Below are 19,868 nucleotides of genomic sequence, written 5' to 3'. Positions count from 1 at the left end.
TATAATCTCTAGAGACTTACAAAAGTAGATTTGATGATGATAGCAGTTTTCCCTTCCTAAGTTTTACTTTCTGAGCTAATAAGTCATTTATTGTTTGTATCCTCCCATACACCATATTCTAACACTTAAAACATACCAAGAAAAACAGGATGCTTCAGAAAACTCCGGAAAATTCTAGTCCCTTCTATCTTCAATCCACAGGTAGGCTCAACAGTAGGCCTTGACTTAAGAGTTTATCTTAATACTAATAACTTTTTTTAAATTCTTAAATCCTTCATCTTGAACTTAGTATTAGGTTAAATATTCTCTCTCTCGAAAGCCATTCTCCCACCCCACAAAATGAGTACCTGTGAAATCCTCCATAGAAGCTACTATCTAGTAGGATACTATTGTATTCTGAGATACTTGTCCTGCTCTAGAGAATGCAAATCTACAGTTTCAAAACATAAAGGATTCTAAATCAAATAATTTTTACATTTTAAATTTTGGTTTTGTTTGCTTTCTACACATTTGATTCTAGGTGGGTGGCTTTTTATTTCCATCTTTAATAACAAAAGGCGAACACCTCTTCCTTTCACTGGGCTACTGAAACGTAAAAGCTGTTTTGACTGCACAGAAGGAAAATGGATTCCCTACAAGGATATAATATCCAAGCAAAGGAATGAGTAGATCATAAAAAAAGTATAACCACCCATATGTGTCCCTCTTCCTGTTTGATAGCATGGGAGTGGGGTCAGAAGAGCATGGAAAAGGGACAAAGAAATTAGTTATATTCTTAGGAAATAAACTACTATAGCAAGAGTTTTCCCGATCTCCATGCTGGGGAAGAAATCACCCTACGAAGGTAGTAAATCCCGGTGTTTCAAGCTGAACTCACACACATACAGTAACTGGAACCTCAGCTTTTTCTCCTCTAAGGCAGGACAGCAGTAGGGGTGGGGAATGGAGAGGACACTCAGGAGTCTCAGTGGCTGCTGCAGCGACTACTACCCAACCCGCTCTAGTCACTGCCTACATCGTTCTTATGTAGAGCCAGTGAAATTCCTGCAGCTAGGGCCAGTATCTTCTTTTCTGTGAACCTCTTCAGCCATGTCATCCTGCTCCGGGGCAGGCAGTCCCCCTTCCCATTAGGGAGGCCTCCAGCACACTGTGTACAGCAGAAGCCACAAGTAGCTGCTCTACCCTTTATCTGGCTCCCTAGAGGCTGAGTACGACCACAGAAGGAGCAGAGACCTCGCTACACGCCTCCCCTCTCTTCCGGGAAAGCCCCAAGAAATCGAAGGCAGCCAGTCCTCTTGCAGAGGCCAGCCCTTCTTTGCCTCCAGCCACACGGCCTTCCACTCATCCTCAGATTTCTTCTCTTCACCCCATGTGCTGCCTACGAATGATTTTCTCCTCTCCATTTCATGGCTTTCCATGAATATCCAGAAAACTAATTTGTTGAAGCATAGAGTATACATTCTCCCTGGGTAATTTTTTTTTTTTCCTTTTAAATTTCAGCTTTGAGGTATGATTGACAAATAAGTGTAAGACATTCAAAGAGAATATTGTGGTGAGTTCTTATGCATGTACATTGTGAAAAGATTCCCCCAGTCTGGCTTATTAACATATCCATTGCCTCACATACTTTTTTGGTTTTTCTGGTGAGAACATTGCTCTTTTAGCAATCATACAATTTAGCAATTATATAGTTTTCAACTATAGTTACCGTGTTTTACATTAGAGTCTCAGACTTTATTCTTCTTACTACTGGAAATTTGTTCTTAGGGTGGATTCTATATTTTATCTCTAACCTCCATAGCTCCAAGCGCAATGATTTGTACATGATTAGTGAATGAATGAATGCATGCATGAGGGAATGACTATAGCTAACCACAGTTCATATTTCTGTTACCCCAAGACTGAAGAGAACATTCTTCAGTGATTGACTTTATTGTCTAGTCTTCTTTACATCAGTTAAGTTCTACTTCAAATAGTTATTAAGATCCCATGCCACTTACTTTGAAGAAAATTCAAAGTGGGGATTTCTATCTGTTTGCTCTACAAATAATTTTGTTTTCAAGTTTAAGCCTTCAAATTTGGAAGGAGCTCTTCAATCTCCTTTGATGTGAGGGTGTGAACAGAGAACTGAGAAAAGAGAAAAAAGCGTGGGAAATACTGCCTGAGCACACAAAACAGGAGAATCCAATACCTTTAAAAACCCAGCCAAGTACACGTAACCACTTTTGCCTCTTGAAGAGGAAAATAAGACAACAAATCTGACTTAAATGAATGAAAGCTCTGGCAATAAAATAAAGCAATCCAGAGTAATCTGCAAATACATATACCTAACTATTTGTTTCTAAGGGAGAAAAACCATTAAAATTAGAATCTTTTTTTTTTTTTTTTTACTACATGTGTCCAACTTCATAAAAATGTTCTTCATGTGGCTTGTCATTCACTGGTCTCTTTAAGACAAAATCAGCCCAAACAATAAGCCAGTCCAAGCCCAGAGGACCCCACTGCAGACTGAACAGAATAAATCTTGCAGGGTACTACATAAGGAGACTGGTACACATTCCACCAATGTTGCCGCTGCCTGCTGACAATGAGCTCACTGATGGTTGTCAGCTGGGATCTGATGTCAGAGCCATCCCGGCTTACCACACAACACGGCAAAGAATATAACCTTTCCACCCTGAGCCTGTCATCTGCAAATAAGCGTTGATAATAAATGAGTGTTCATATGAGTTCATCAGTTAATGTTTTCAAGCACAAGGGAAATGAGCACCACTCTAGCTATTAGTTAGTGAGTCACAATAACTGACTTCCTGCCATTCCAGACTCTTCATCAATGCTGAATGAAGTGCAGCCAGGTAATCAATATAATAGTTGAATGAGGTCTTACAACAGTGATCACCGTCACTGTGCCATGTATAAAGAGGCGGTTTACTAGTAGGCAGTCCTATGGTGATACACCTGAGAAGCACGGCTTACTCTGAGAGAGGGAGACAGCTCCCGTTGGTGAAACTGCAATGATATTTATGGAGCGCTTCTATGCACAAGAAACATTCTGAAATTGATAACCTAGATTTTTATCACCAAGGTTTGTAGAACCTAGTTTTAGCCACGGCTAGCAAAGGCAGTTATCCTTATGAAGAGAGAGTTCACTTTTTAAAAAGTCAATTTAAGTCACTCTCCAACTTTAGCCTGATTCTATAGGTAACCGGCAATAATTAAAGCAACCTTGCTGGAAGTCAGGTGAGATAAATAGAATTTATAACATCTCATGTAGTTAGTTCTACATTTGAGATAATCTAGCTGACTCTCCAGTCCAGTAATTATAACACTATTTGGCTTTACATTATCAACAGCTAGAATGTGTAAGGTCTATGTAGGTGGGGGAGAAAGGTCTAGCGGTAGCATCAACACCAAGCAGTTGTCACAGGGAACGGATACTATTGACCTTGAAAAAAACCGGGGGGGGGGGGGACTCACAAAAACCATCATATTCCCTAGTGAAGGAGACTTACTCATTTTTCTACTTTGATATATATGCTTTGAGGGGAGATTACTATGCATACAAATACACCATCCTATTTATACATATACCCAGCCTAAGTCACTTACTTGCCTTCCCAAACTGTTTGACGGAGGCCAAATAGAGGAAATAACAGGCCCTAGCCCAGTTGCATTTAAGAGCCAAATTTACCCAAGAAGCTTTCACTTGACTCACCAAAGGCTGTATAAAGCCATATACCTACGTACATTGGCATCACTAAAGATTTCTGATTCTTCACACTCACAGCCAAGTAACGCTGCTGATTCACTGTCTTCCACGTGAGAGCTCTGTAATACAAACAAGATCATTTCAGGGATCCAGACGAATGGGGGCCACAAGCACGAGGGAAAAGCCCGCAGAAATCACGGAATCAGTGTTAGCTCATAGGTGAGAAGCTGCAATTCTGATTAGCAATGGCTGGTTTGGAGAAATAAAGCCAACAGGTGATTGGTTAGGTGATTGGAAAGTTGATTATGTTTAATTAGCTGAAGCATTTCTGTGGTTTCTAATTTGGGCAATGGGATATCCTTTTTCTGTAAAGACAGTGCTACTTACCCTTTATAGTACATACTCTGGACTCTTCCCAGAATGGGTAGGATTGTGTTCATTTATCCCCATAATCAAAGGTATATAACTGATTGACTGTTTAGAGACAGGCTTTAGAATAGAACATAAGACGTGACTAGGGGATCTAACCACTAGCTTGGACTCAATAGCCTTCTGCTAACAAGTGTTTATAAGAAGAGCCAAAAGACACGCCCAAGCCCCCCTGACAGATTCCAGAAAACAATTTAAAACCTTTCTTCCATTCTCCAATCTCTTTCAAAATTTGTCTAGGGGATCTAACCACTAGCCTGGACTCATTAGTTTCTGCTAACAAGTGTTTATAAGAAGAGCCAAGAGACATGCCCAACCCAAGTCCCCCTGACAGATTCCAGAAAATATTTTAAAACCTTTCTTCCATTCTCCAATCTCTTTTTCAAAATCTGTCTAGAAGACTGATAAGGAAAATGAGACAAAGGAGTGAAACAATTAGCTGGTAACACAAGAGTATTTTTCCCTTATGACAAAAAAGAGAAGAGAAAAGAACTCCAACTCTGACCCATTAAGTTCCATTCAAATGTTTGCTGTTCAGGTAACAGATGCTACAAACCGAACTATCCCTATGTAGAGCTGTATATGCTTATGTCATCAAAATTTCTTACTACCATGTGATCCAGCAATCCCACTTCTGGGTATAAATCCAAAAAAATTGAAATCAGGATCTCCAAGAAATATCTGCACTCCCACATTCATTGCAGCATTTTTCACAAGAGCCAAGATATGGAAACAACCTAAATGCCCACTGACAGACAAATAGATAATGAAAATGGGGTATATGCACACAATGGAATATTATTCAGCTTTAAAACACAACGAAAACCTGCCATACATGAGAACATGGATGAGCCTGGAGGACGTTATGCTAAGTGAAATAAGCCAGTCACAGAAGAACAAATACTGCATGATTCCATTTATTTGAGGTAATCAAAGTAATCCAACTCAGCAGCAGAGAGTAGAATGGGGGCTTGAGGAAGGAGGAAATGGGAAGTTGTTTAATGGGTATGAAGTTTCAGAAATCTGCTGTACAACATAGTATCTAATGCTGACAATACTCTGTTGTGCATTTAAAATTTTTAAGAGGGTAGATCTCATGTTAAATGTTCTTACAACAAAACGAACAACAAGAACGAAAACCCCCCAAAGGGGCACAAGGAAACTTTTGGAGGTGATACATATGTTTATTACTTTGATTAGTGATGGTTTCACAGGTGTGTGCATATGTCCAAATTCATCAAACTGTATGCTTTAACTACGTGCAGCTTTTTTGTATGTCAATTATATCTCAATAAAGTTGTTAAAAAACAAAAACTTCTCACTACCAATGGCTGAAACGTAATCATGTATAACCATTCTGTGGCTATCCTAGTTGACTCCTAGTTTGATTTTTCAAAGCTGAGGCCGTGTTTCAACCTGTAGAAGACCTGTAGAGCTTAAGAGTTTGAGGACAAGTAAACATAAATGAAAGAAAGTAAAGCTCATAGTTACTGTTTCTGGCAATTGCCTTTTACTGGTTTATTTCCTTTTTACTTTTTCCCCTGCTTTTGGTTTTCCTTCTTACAACCAAGTCTCATCTTCCATTATTCCTCCCTCTTCTTCTTTTAGAAAAATAAACAAAAACAACCAAGTATTTAAAATCACTTTTTAAATCCTGCAAATGCAAAGTCTATTCCTTACTCCCTTGCATTTTGGAGGGGGTGAAAATGAGAACATTTACTCTCCATTGGTCTTTGTTTTAAATCGGTCTACAAAATACTTGAGGACTTCTAAAAGTCATATTGGAAAAGCTAAAAGCTTAATCAATAACAAAATATTTGAAGGAATTAATAAGGTAGAAATCAAAGCTGCTTTCAATTCTCCCAAATTCTCATATCACAAAAGATGATAATATAGATAATATTAAGCATAGCAAAAGTGACGTCACTGACACTGTGTATGCAAACTGAAAAGACAGAAAAGTACAAGATAATTCCTCCAAATTACATTAATTAAGATTTTTAAGTTTTCATTCTTATAAATACTTCAGCATGTTTACACTAGCTGTTTAAAAATGGTCTTTCAAGAAAGAGGTCCTGTAATGACACTGCAGCTTCAGTTATTTTAAGGCTTTACTGCATACTTATGAATTGAAATTCAATTCATTAATATACAACGTATCAACTTAAGGGTGCTGGTAGCATTAAAAATAATTGGTTCATGGAACAAGTATTTACTTGCAACTAACATACTTAGTTCTAAATTAAATTCTAGGAATCCTAATGGATGATGAAAGACGTTTCAAGTTCATTCCTCTGCCTTCTGAGGTACTTGGTAATTCCAACTCCTAGTTGTCCTGGTTGTTCTGCATTGTGAACTGTCTCGCGTATGACTATAAAGGACTTATTCCAAGAATGAATAAATATTTAGGAACTCTATTGTTAATAATGTTATTTAGCATATTATTGTCAAATGAGAAAAACTATAAGATTATCTAAATAGGTGCTAAAAGGTATTTGATAGGTCAAAAATGATCAACTTTATCACAGAGATCTTAACCTAGACAGGAATCAGGAGGTGCTATGGGAGGAGCTCTGTACCCTGTGTCCTCCCAAAAGCCCTACAGGAATAACTGTGTTTCTGTAACAGTCTATGGTTGAAACAGCTCTTCCCCTTCGCTTCCTTTTCCCCTGTAAAAGGGGTTTTTCTACTTCTACTTGCAGAGTCCGTACACATGTCTCACCACGTCTGCACAAAAGGTGCAATCTTTTCTTTCTCCTGAATATATACTTTTTGCTGTAGGAATATCTAGTCAACTTTTGTTTTACGGTCGACAGATAAAATTAGTCATTTTTGGTTTCAAACATTATTAGTAAGCAAGGAATAAAAGATGCTTCCTTAACTCATTTCCTAGGTGGGTTTTTATATATACCATGTTTCCCCGAAAAGAAGACCTAGCCAGACCATCAGCTCTAATGTGTCTTTTGGAGCAAAAGTTAATAAGACCCGGTCTGATATTATATATTATGTTATATAAGACCCGGTCTTATTTTAATATCAGACCGGGTGTTATATTAATTTTTGCTCCAAAAGACGCATTAGAGCTGATGGTCCGGCTAGGTCTTATTTTCGGAGAAACACGGTAGTACTTCTCAGCTTGGTAGGCCCTATCTCAACGTGGTGTTTGAATTTCATGTTGTGGGAAGTTCTCCAATGTTTCTTCTAGCATGAGGATAGGGATCATCCCGTTTGTAGTGCAGGTATCAATTTTCTTCTCTTTTTTTTTCTTTCCCTTCTGTCCTACCCTACTTCCTTCCCTTCCTTCATTTTTAATGTCCTTTTGGCTATTTCAGTAGGAACTTTGCAGAGAATAAAGTCAAACTCATATACTTGCATTGGAAGTACCAAGCCAAAATTTTAACTAAATTGAGTTCATATCCTGGTTCTGTGATGTTGAACACATTACCTAATCTCTCTGAGCTCAATTTCCTCGTCCATAAAAATGGGCACAACAACAGCATCTATCTAACAGGGCGGTTGGGAAGACTGTATGAGAGGGAACATAAGAAAAGCATTTCACGTGACTGCTGCTGGTGTTGCTACTGCTACTGCTGCTTCTAAAAACAACGAAACAACCACAGTAAATATTCCTACAGCAATAACATGCTCCTTCCTACATGTAGAAGGTTTACACATTTGGGTTCAATTCTCTTTCAAAGAAACTTGCAATGATAGGGAAATTTTGCTTCTACAAAACTATGAGTGTTTCACGTCTAAATAGAGACAAATTTGTATTCCCTATAGAACCCTGGCAGCACTGAGCTCACAATGATCCATTCATTGTCATTTATTGTACCCCTACGACCTATGAAGCACTTTTTTGGATGCTGAATTAGCTACAGTAAAACTCTAAACCAAAGGGAAAGAAAACTGAACAGGTTCTAAAAATAGTGTTTTGGTTTTGTTTTTTTTAAATGGATATGCAAACCCCACAAATATAAGGCTTTGGCTCTGTGGAAATATGCCCCTTTGGAGAAAAACAGGGGCTAAGGTTGTTGGTTAGGAAAACATCCATATATAACAAGAAGTTTCAAGAACAGTTTCTAAGCAGCAATTATAGTAATAAAATGTTGCAATCTTTATAGGGAATGTATGGTGCAAGGACTCCTGTGCTAAGAAGGATGTTTTGAAGAGTGTTAAAATGTAACTTGTGCAGTTACCTAACAATTTGCAAGCAGAAGTCTTAAGAAATAATCCCACAAGAGTCAAAACCTATTGTTACTGTTAAATATCTTTTATTCTATTCTTGTTCTACGCATAGGTTATCTGATTTTAAGAAACAGAAAACATTGACTATTACATTTCTTTTGTCTTTCCTTTTTTCCTCCATCTTTCCTCCCTTCAACTATTTTTTTATGTTCAAACAATAAAATAGATATGTACTCTAAAACCTGATGAAGACTTTGGGACTAATACCTTTTAACCCTTTAAAAACTAAGACAAGAAGTAGGTCTTATTTATCCATACACTTAGATGTAACTGCATTGACAAAGAGATTTCATAGCCTAAGGATGACCTGAGAAAACTCTCTCTGCAGTTCCTAACCCCAAGTTATACATTTAAAAACCATTATTTCTTCTTAAAATTATTATTATGTCCCCTTGACTTATTTATTTTACAACTGGAAGTTTGTACCTTTTGACTCCCTTCACCCATTTTGCCGACCCCTGACCAGATTCATGGTGGCAACCATAAATCTGTCTCTGTATCTATGAGTTTGGTAAAAACCATTCTTTCAATATGTAATATATTCATATGGTAAACAAGATTCAGAAGGTATCAAAGCATATTTAATTTTTCCTCCCACCCTTACCCCCCTACCTCCTAGTTCTCTACAATCCCATTCCCAGCAGTAATAACTATGCCAGTTTCTTGAATATCTTTTCAGAGACAGTCTGTGTACATGTAAGCATTACATGTGTACATATTCTTTCTCCAAAATATACAATGGAAGCACACTACACCTATTTTTCTGTTACAATCTTTTTAACTTAATATTTTTGTTTTAAAATTTTTTCTGTTTTTAAAATTTACTATCTAAACATTTTTTTAATTGTGGTAAAATGACATAACATAAAATTTACCATCTTAACCATTTTCAAGTGTAGAGTTCATTAGTGTCGAGTATATTCACACTGTTGTTCACCCAATCTCCATAACTTTCTCATTTTGTAAAATTAAAACTCTATACCTATTAAAAAACTAATTTTCCCTCTCCCACAGCCTCTGGCAACCACTATTCTACTTTCTGTTTCTATGAGTTTGATTACTCTAGATACCTCATATAAATGGAATCATAGAGTATCTGTCCTTTTGTGACTGGCTTATTTCACTTAGCATAATGTCCTCAAGATTCATCCATGTTGTAGCATGTGTCAGAATTCCCTTCCATTTTAAGGTTGAATAATATTCCGTTGTATGTATATACTATACTTTGTTCATCCACTTACCTGTCAATGGACACTTATTTCACTATTTTTTATTTCGCTGTTTTTTGAGTGCTGAATAATATTCCATTTGTACAGATGGTCCACAATTCAGTTACTCAGTCTCCTATTAATAGATTTAGGTTACTTGCAATTGTATTCATTTTCTAATTTGCTGTGACAAATAACCACAAACTCAATGGCTTGTACAACACAAATTTATTATCTTACAGTTCTAGAGGCCAGGGGTCCTAAACTCAAAGTGGTGGTAGACTCATGTTCCTTATGGAAACTCCAGGATTGTTATGGGCTAAATTGTGCCCCCCCCCATTTATATGTTGAAGTTCTAATTCCTAGAAACCTCATAAAGTGCCTCTATCTGGAGATATGGTCTTTAAAGAAGTAATAAGTTAAAATAAGGTTATTAGGGTGGGTCCGAATCCAACGTGATTGGTGTCCTTATAAGAGATGATCAGAACACAGACATATGTAGAGGAAAGACAATGTAAAGACGAAGGGAGAAGACAGAACATCTACAAGCCAAGGAGTGATGCCTCAGGGGGAAAAAAAAAATCAACCCTGCAAACACTCTGACCTTTGACTTCTAGCCTCCAGACCTTGTGAGAAAGTAAATTTGCTATTTACACATCTGACAATTAAGTTTGAGAACTTGTTGCAATGATATTGCTAACCTTTTTTGATATCAGAGGAATTATTCATTATGAATTTGTACCAACTGGACAAACAGCTAACCAAGTTTACTATTTAGAAGTGCTGAGAAGGCTGCGTGAAAAAGTTAGACGACCTAAACTTTTCGCCAACAATTCATGGCTCCTGCATCATGACAATGTACCAGCTCACACAGCACTGTCTGCGAGGGAGTTTTTAGCCAGTAAACAAATAACAGTATTGGAACACCTTCCCTTCTCACCTTATCTGGCCCCCAATGACATCTTTCTTTACTAGAAGATAAGGGAAATATTGAAAGGAAGACATTTTGATGACATTCCGGACATCAAGGGTAATATGACAACAGCTCTGATGGCCATTCCAGAAAGAGTTCCAAAATTGCTCTGAAGGGTGGACTAGGCACTGGCGTCAGTGCATAGCTTCTCAAGGGGAGTACTTCGAAAGTAACTATAGTGATATTCAGCAATGAGCTATGCAGTACTTTTTCTAGGATGAGTTTGTGAGCTTAATTGTCCGGCCTCGTATTTATAGGCTCATAGGGGCTAAGATGAGGACTCTTTTGGGGGTCCATTGTTCTTCCCACCACAGAATCTTCTGCAAGCTTTACTGTGAAACCTATTATTTTTTGGAACCCAATATTCCTATCAGTATGGTGGGAAGCACAAAATTAAGTGACCAAGAAACACTATAGCTCTATACTTTGCACATAAAGAGGATCCTAAAAACTTAGTAGCAGCAACAGCAGAATGTTTGCAATTGCTTTTTCCGGAGATGTGATGAATTGGATTTGATCCAACCCCGGTATTTCGCACAGGCCTCTTTGTAATCAGTGATAAAGATCTGCAAGATAACTGGCGAGCATTAAGGACATGATCTGCGGCCCCCGAAGGACAGCCATGATTAGACCAAGTCAACTTGAAAGTTTAAATCGAGACCAATTAGTGGTTCCTTCTTCTAGGCACCCACAATTCCTTGCACATATGTTATCTAACCCTTATCTCACGCTATTGTAATTATGTCTATATATATTGTTTCTCTCCCTCTAGACTGTGAGCTACTTTATTTATATCTCTAGGGCCTGTCACACAGAAAGCATTCAACAAATGTACAATAAATACGTGACGTAACATTAGTTATTGCACTTCTTCCTTGTTGCCAATATGAATAACACAAATGGAAGATGAGTTACCATCTTTGTGTAGAGGTATGATTAAGAGACCAACAGTCTTATTATCCTAAACACATGATGTTTGTCCTTTAATTAGTCATGGTAGCAACAGCTCCTACTAAAGAGCCGATTGTTACATGAGACACGGCCTCTCTTGGGCTCCAAGGCAACATGGAGGCTTTAAGCCAAAAGAGCATCTTCGTTTCTCAGACTTACTTAGCAGGCTGGCTTGTCAGTGGCTGAGGCAGTCCGGGGATTCATGCCACCCCTCTCCCTAACTCTGGCTTGCAATTTAATTTGCCCATTTCATCGGCAAAAGTATTTCTGCTCTCTACTCTCTTCACGTAACACACAGATGTTTTATGGTATCACAGGCTTGTTTCGCTACTCACTAGTTTCTCCAGAATAAAACGTGATCTCTCAATGCAAATCTTTTTTTAAAAATTAAATTTATTGGGAGAGCATGGGTTAATAACATAGAAGTTTCAGGTGTACAACTCTATAATACGTCACCTGTATATTGCACTGCGTGCTCACCATCCAGTCTAGTTCCCTTCGACCCCTTTACCTTCATCCTCCCCCTCCCTTTCCCCTCTGATACCACCTTACTGTTCTCTGTGTCTATGAGTTTGTTTGTTCATTGCTTTGTGTTTTATATGCCACATGAGTGAAATCGTGTGGTTTTCGTCCTTTTTCATCTGAAATATTTCACTTAGGATGATACGGTACTCTCAAGATCCATCCATGTTGTCACAAATGGCAATATTTCATCTTTCTTTTTTTTTATGGTGGAGTAGTATTCAGTTGTTTGGCTACTGCCAATGATAGAAGAACTAGCAAGTGTTGGAAAGGATGTGGTGAAAAGGGAATCCTTGTACACTGCTGGTGGGAATATAAGTTGGTGCAGCCTCTATGGAAGACAGCATGGAGGGTCCTCAGAAAATCAAGAATAGACCTAACATATGACCCAGTAATCTCTTTTCTGGGTATCTACTAAAAAAATTTGAAAACTCTTGTTCACAAAGATATATATATACCCCTATGTTCACTGCAGCATTATTCACAACAGCCAAGACAGGGAAACAACCTCAGTGTCCTTCTCCATCTAAATCTTATCCTTCAAGACACCACTCAAATCCCAGACTTTCAGGTAGCTTCAAAATGACGACTGCAGTCTCACTGAACTCCCTTCATGGCGTGGTTGGCAAATTCCAGCCTGTTTTTGTATGGTGAGCAAGCTAAGAATGGGTTTGCACATTTTTAAAGGATTGTGTAAAAAAAAAAGACAAGAAAAGGCAAAGACCATTTGTGGCCATCAAAGCCTAAAATATTTACTATCAGGCTTTTAACAGAAAAAGTTTGCTGACCCCTGGCCTAGATAGCTCACACAATTCAGCCTACTGATAAATTGACTAGAACCCTCTCTAATCTTTGTATAGACCATAGTTTTATCTCCCTGTGCTAGATGCTCTCTGATGTCTACCAACAGTCATTTCTCACCGCTCTCACCTACCAGTCCTACCAATGAAGCTGAAAGTGTCACATACCCGTCTTTTCAGCCTCCTCGGAGGCCAACACACAGTTATATCCTAATCCTAATCAACAAAACCTGAGGGCAGGTCTGCCATGGGCTTGTGGGAAAGATTTTCCACCTTGAAAAGGAGAGTTGAGGAAAGAAACTGCCCTTTCTCTGTCTTTGGATGCAGTGGTGCAAAGATATGATGTCTACAGCTGTGATAGCCATTTTGTGACCTTGAAAGGAGAGGCCCAAGGACATGAGATGCTAAGGCTGGTAAAGCAGAACAGATGAAAGAATCAGCACCTTGGTAACTGCACTGAGCCACTGCCTTGCCTCTGGGCTTCTTATACTAAAAAAAATGTCATCGTTTACCTTACTTTTAATATGGTATTTTGGTACTTTGAGTGGAAAGAATTCTAACTCCCTAAGCAGATTTTATGTACATGGAGAACAGGGCCCCACATCTTCTCTATCTGCATTTCTACAGCATCCACAGGGCTGCAAATGTTGGGATCTAATTATTTTCTGTGTAATGATTGGATAAAACATATTACCCATTGAGCTTGAAAAAATTCCTGAGTGTACAACAGCAACTGAGGAGGCCACTGTCTATGAAAATAACTGATGGAAAGTTACCATAATTAGAGCACTTCACATTTGTTACCTCACTTAATACTAAAACCACCCAGTGAAGTTGCACATGCTCCAAAATCATTCATTAAAGGTAAGTGGCAGAGCAAGGATTTTAACTCAGGTCTCTTCTACCAACATTTATACTCTTCAACTATCGCTGCCCCCTCCTCTTCTAAGTCTTTAATTGAAATTAAAAGTGAGATTTAGAGCAGGGGTGTCCAAACTGCGGCCCGTGGGCCAACTGAGGCCCGCAATCCATTTTTAATTGGCCCACCGCAAATTCCAAAAATATATTTAGTTTACTTAAATAAACCAGGTGAGGCAATACGTACTTCACCTCGAGTGAGTGGCCCGGCTGTTTGTGTATTTTACCGCATATGGCCTTTGGTAAAAAACATTGAAAAAAGTTTGGACACCCCTGATTTAGAGAGTTGCCCCCACCCTGTTTTATTGAGGTATAATTGACACATAACATTGTATTCATTTAAGGTATAATGATTTAATATAGGAATATTTTGCAGAGTTAGAGGTTTTGCTTTTGATTCTTTGAATGTTCACTTATGATAGTATCTTAGACCCTCTACAAATGCCACGTTACTTGTAATGGCAAATTCACCCCCTCACACAGAGATAACTTGAATATGGGTTTTTAAAAATCCACTGAACCCTGTCATCTCCTTGAAGTTTGTTTTTGTTTTTTTTCTTCTTATCTTTTTCTGATATAACCGTCAGAAATAGTTACACGAATGTCCTACGAGGGAATATTTCTGAAATAGGAGAAAAATCCCTAAGCAGTGATTCTCAAAGGTAGTCCTCACATAGCAGCAGCAGCATTACCTGAAACTTGTTAGAAATGCAAATTCTTAGGCTCCACCCTCGACCTCCCAAATCAGAAAATCTAGGGATAAGGCCTAGAAGTGAAGGTTTTGAACCAGTCCTCCAGGTGATTCTGATATACATTAAAGTTTGAGAGCCACTAGTCTCAAGTATTTGCATCTGTATAGCACTTAAATCACTGCTTCAGAACCGAAATGGTGAAATCGTATCACTCCAAAACTAGCTCTGACAAAAGGAAAGTGGTCATTCATATGCACAGGTCATTCACTTTACAAAAAGGGGTATTTACATATTTAACGAATGCCCATGTAAGTTAACTAAGGTAGGTACCACGGTGGATTCTGAAAAGTCATCTTCACAGAAGTAAGAACAAAGTGACAAAGAGGTTTATACAACTTCATAAACACAGGGAAAGGCATCAAAGCCCGTGGTGGATGCTCAACCCTCATTGAAAGCCCACAAAAAGAAAGAATAAAAGAGCAGCAGCTTAGAACTTCCAAATCTATAATCTCAAGACACAGAAGAAAACTTTGGATTTATATCTCTCGTTGCGAATTCCGTGGCTCAAAGCTAATACCAAATCCATAGAGAAACTGGTTTGTCTCAATTCAGGCAAACTAAGTACTCTATTATTTTCCGTTGCTTTTGTTTGTTTGTTTGTTTGTTAGGCTTCTGCTATTAACAAATTAGCTGCTTACTTCTTTCCTGTTCCATGTAGGAGTTTTTAAAAAAATCAGTTCTGTTAACTTCATGAGCTGACAGCAGGCTAGCCAAACAAGTAGGTACAGAAAGTTTAACTCCATGTGCGCTGAAAGCATACAATTTTTGTTGATTCCCATTTATTTGGTAAGTCATTCTACACATTATCTTTATGGTTTTTAAAACCTTAGAATTCTAATTTTTTATTTCCCCCCTCAGACCAGTGTATGAGAGCTATTTATGCCTTACACAACCATCAATTGCCCCCAACTCCTGCCATACAAACATCTTCAAAAGCTTGCTGTGCAACTTTATTTGGAACTTGGGCTATGACAGTGAATTGGGTTTTATTATAATAGAGATGTTTTGTGTATACCATGTAATATGACCACTGTATGCTTCTGAAGAGTGTGTGAAGCTCTGTTATTCCTATGGGGAATACAGATTTGAAGAGCAAAGAGAAGGCTATTTTAGAGAAACTAGGGGAATTCAGAAAACAAGAGAAATTTGAAGACAAGAAGACACTGAGTAAGAGAAAAACCTCTCTTGGACAACTGTCTGGGGATGTGTGCCAGGAAAGAAAGACAAGAGCAGAAAGATTGCTGTTACTGAGATAGAATCCTGAGACATTACCAAGTCAGGTTTCAGATGATTGTGAAAAGAACAGTTTTTATTTAGAACCAAGGATTAGGCCTATTTCCCAGCAAGTAAAGAGCTCGATTCCTTCTTCAATAAATACAGGAACTGAAAGATTTACCTCTAGTACTGAAGGCGGGAGGAATCTAGGTTAATCAACAAGGAAGGCTAGAGATACCTAAAATTAAAGACTAACAGGATGAACTGAGAGTAAAGTGAACGATGACTTTGTACTTGTAATTAATTTCCTATATGGCATTATGACCACATGGAGCTCCTCACACTGCAGAAGGGTCATTTTTGCCTTCTAATTGATTAACTGGTCTATGATGAGAGAAGCTGCCTAGAAGGGGCTTAAAGATTGTAAACCTCAGGTATCATCTTTTAAAGAAATTCACATCCTATTCTCTGGAGAAATAGTTAACTCTAACCGTTAAAACTATCTGAGGGGAATAATATCTGAATACCTTTCCAGAGTTCTCCCTTCCTGATCCAAACTCTTGACATGTGCTAAAAAATCACCTTCAGTTTTGGGTAGAGGTAGGGCCTACCCCTCAAGGTCTTGGAATTCATAAAACTGTTTGAAGGTGAGAAAAGCCCAATGACAGAATTTGCCTTCCTCTGCCTTTTTCCCCCAGTCACCCACATTTCAGGGATGGAAAACCACAGTGGGATTGCCAAGCTCTTCGGGCTAAACTCTCATGCAGGTAGGGGACAAGGTGATCACATCAAATTCAGTTTGCACCAGAGAATTCTGAGAAACGTCTCTATCAAATATTAGTCATGGGCCTGTGGAGTCCTCCCCACTGTCCTCAATGGGAGAAAGACAGATGTTTCAGCCCCTCTCATCCAGGATCATAGAAAACAACCTGGAAAAGTGGGACTTTAGGAAGGGTGAACAGCAGCCCAGAGCTGACTATAAGTTGAGCAATGTCAGGAAATGAGCAAAAGGATGAGAGTACAAGTGTCTCAAGAGGTTTCAGACATAAAATAGCAATGCCCCAGAGCAAGAGAACAGAGGAGCAAGAGAGTCTAGAGAGAAGAACCCATCAAAAAAAAAGGGGGCATTTCTCAGTTTGGTATCCATTTTCTGAAAAGGATTTTGGAGATTAATTCAGAAATTGCCTCAAGGGACAGAAATTCCAAGGGGATAGTCAGTGTCTCTTAAACCACTATTGGGAAACATCACAAAAGTCATTACAGTAAGACATTCCCAAAAGCTAATGTAGTCTAGGGGTTACAGTGACAAAGTAGAGTCTTTTACAACCAAGAATGTTGGTTGCCCCAAATACACACCAACCATGCCTTAGAAGAGTTTGCTGGTGAGTCAAATTTGAGCAAGGGTTCCCGGGCCAGAAACAAGGCTGTTCCCTTGCAACGCTCCATGACTCAAGTTGACTTCTAAAGTCTCAGAGTCCCATCTCCAGAGTGTTTCCACTAGAGCCATGGCAGCTTTCCAGGTGCTGTGTGTCATGGAGACCAAAGGGAAACACCTTGGGTCCCGAAGCTTCTGGCCAAAGGAAAGAGCCAGGACAAGGAAATAGCCCCACCAGACAAGAGCAAAGATACTAGAGATCCAAAAGGGGAGAGCATCATTCTTTAATGGGGACGTCAAGGGAAGAGTCACCCTGCTCGGGTCAGAGGGTTGGCAGAGACACTTGTGAACAAGACCCTCTGACCACTGCCACAGAAAGGAGTTGCTCTGAAAAGCAACTCACAGAAAAGGATGAGTGGCTTTTGACAGTGGCTTTTTCTCATGAACTGGGGCAAAGTACAGGAAGGTCCCCTGCAAAAATCTAAGTCCACACCAGCCTCTGCACAGAGCCCGGGCCCAGGGAAACCAGAGCTCTTTTTGTGAGCAGCAGGGATAAATACTAAAGTCTAAAAGTTTATGATAGCTATTGTCCTGATTCTGGGGAAAAACCTGGAGCTTATGCATGGGACATTAGTCACCACAAGGAAAATTCCAGGCCCAGGCAGAGCCCCGGAGCAAAGCAAAGTAACAAGCGCCATATCCTGCAGACATCAGTCAGGTTCTGAGAGCCAGAGTTGTCCGAGCCTTGTCAGGATTGTCAGAAACCAGGACCTTCCAGCAGAAAATCCCCTCTTACGAGGATAATTACTCTGAAAGAAAATGTTCATTCCCCCTACAGAAAAATCTTAGTTCTCACGTTAACATATCCCTTGAAGATAATGGTCTCTGTTTCTCATAACCAAGGAAATTCTTTCCTAATACATTAGTTTCTTCTAACTGGGGAAACACCAACAACAAAAACCTGAGAAGCCTTCGACTTAGGAGTTATCCTAAGCCCATTTTGTTATTCTTACTCTTCCCACTGTCTAGATGGAGAACAAATACTGGTATGAGGACAATCTTGGTATTCTTGGTTGGTAACTAAACCACGTGAATCTTAGAAAATTATTGTTTAAAATACGATCATTTACGATCATCCCTTTGCCACAACAAAATAATTCCGTTAAAAAAGGGACCAGCCCATCCAAGAAATGCAATGCAACCCTACACCTCCCAGAAGCCTTAAATCTGGACCATATTTTCTCTAAGTCCTCAGCTCAATGTTATTAGCTCACCTAGATTTGTCAAAGGAAGATGATTAGAAAGACTCAAAATAAAAATCGCCCAACTATAGTAGTTACACACCCATTGGAGTTAAAAAATGAAAATCTTCACTACGCCAAACCCATTTTTTTAGGTCCAATTTGAGTAGAAATCAAACTACACAGTGTTATAGAATAAAACTTTCTTTGATTAAAAATTTCTAATTTCAAATTTCCGAAGCAATGTCCTTTCTTCTCTAATCCTCAAATAACTGCAAACTGAGCTAATAGGTTCCTCTTGTGTTTTGAAGCTCTCAGTTGTCTGCTTAAAGGATAGGAAATAGTTTTGTATTTTGACAAGAAGGTCAAAGGTCACTTGTGGTTAGGGCTCATAAAAGTCCCTTCTCTAAGGACTGTCCATAATTTACATCTAGCCAAATAATACCACTCAGGACACCCTGTTTCCTCCATTTCAAACACTCAAATGAAGAAAGATACTTTTTAATCTTCTTACTGAAGCAATTTTTCAAGTTTCTGTGTATGTTTTAACATTAGGGTTTGAGTGACAAACTTCCTTAGCTAGTTACTTCCCACCTGACTCCTAAAGCTATAATGAGCCTGGTAACTTTGAGAACTAAGAAGTGTTGCCATTTCCAGCACTATAGAGTTTTACAAAAGAAGTTAGCACTTCCTTTGAAATTTTGAAAGTTTTGGCGTGTTTGGGGGGGACGTGTGGTTATACTCTGTCTGACTTGACCAATTGGTTGATGGGCATCTCAAGAAGCAGACAGCGTATTTGTGTTCTCCCAGCAATCTCCTTGGCAGCAAACCAGTCTTTGAAGGCCCCCCCAAAATTCAGTAATTAACCAGCTTCTACCCATTTTTTTTCAAACTTCAGGCTGAGACCCATGAATGGCTTGTGAAACCAATTTGGTGCACAGCAACATAGCTGTTTTTCTTCTTTCTTTTTTTACCTGACTAGATCAGAGTATACTGCATGAAGGAAGAGGAAGAACTGTTTCAGGAAACTTCTGTTTTTGGTACGTATGTGGTGTGCATGAGCACCTTCCTAAGCATACTAGGTCATAAAGTAAAATGTATTTCTTCCTGTGCATCTGTTACAAGAATTTGAAAGCTACTCCTCTAGACGACAAGTTTCATCAGGAAAAAGAGCAAGTGACTGAATTCACTGATTAGTGTACATCTAGCAACTAAACACAGTGCCTGGAATTTATAATAGGCACTCAATAAATATTTGTGAGCTGACTGTTCAACATGCATTCTTATATTATTAATACTGTGGTCCATAAATCAAAATTTGGACTGAATCCAAGTAATTACAAAACACCTTTTGTGAGGGTATTGAAAAATAACATTTGATGAGTAAGTTTCACAGTTCCTCCCTGTTTGCCCTCTGATTGATGTGCTAAACAAATGGTAGAATACAGCAGGAAACAACAGGCGGCAAGGCCTTGGGAACTGACAAACTGATTGCCTCCAGGATACATCAGACCAACATAGGCCTAT

At 38.8% G+C, this 19,868-nt stretch overlaps 1 protein-coding gene across 2 annotated transcripts in view; it reads right to left on the bottom strand.

Moving 5' to 3' along the window:
* The window catches only part of SSH2 (slingshot protein phosphatase 2), a 221,635-nt gene that overhangs the window by 160,125 nt on the left and 41,642 nt on the right, over positions 1-19,868 (bottom strand). The window contains exon 2 of one of the 2 annotated variants that reach the window (XM_081027073.1): positions 3,748-3,828. The exons of the other annotated variant lie outside the window; for it this stretch is intronic. Coding sequence (XP_080883199.1) covers positions 3,748-3,828 — 81 coding nt within the window. The remainder of the gene's footprint in view (positions 1-3,747; positions 3,829-19,868) is intronic. 2 annotated transcript variants of the gene reach the window in all.

Source organism: Rhinolophus hipposideros (genome assembly GCF_964194185.1).
Source record: "Rhinolophus hipposideros genome assembly, chromosome: 20".
Lineage (NCBI taxonomy): Eukaryota > Metazoa > Chordata > Mammalia > Chiroptera > Rhinolophidae > Rhinolophus > Rhinolophus hipposideros.
The sequence above is the reverse complement of the archived record's forward strand: the minus strand, read 5'-3'. Positions and strand labels throughout refer to the sequence as shown.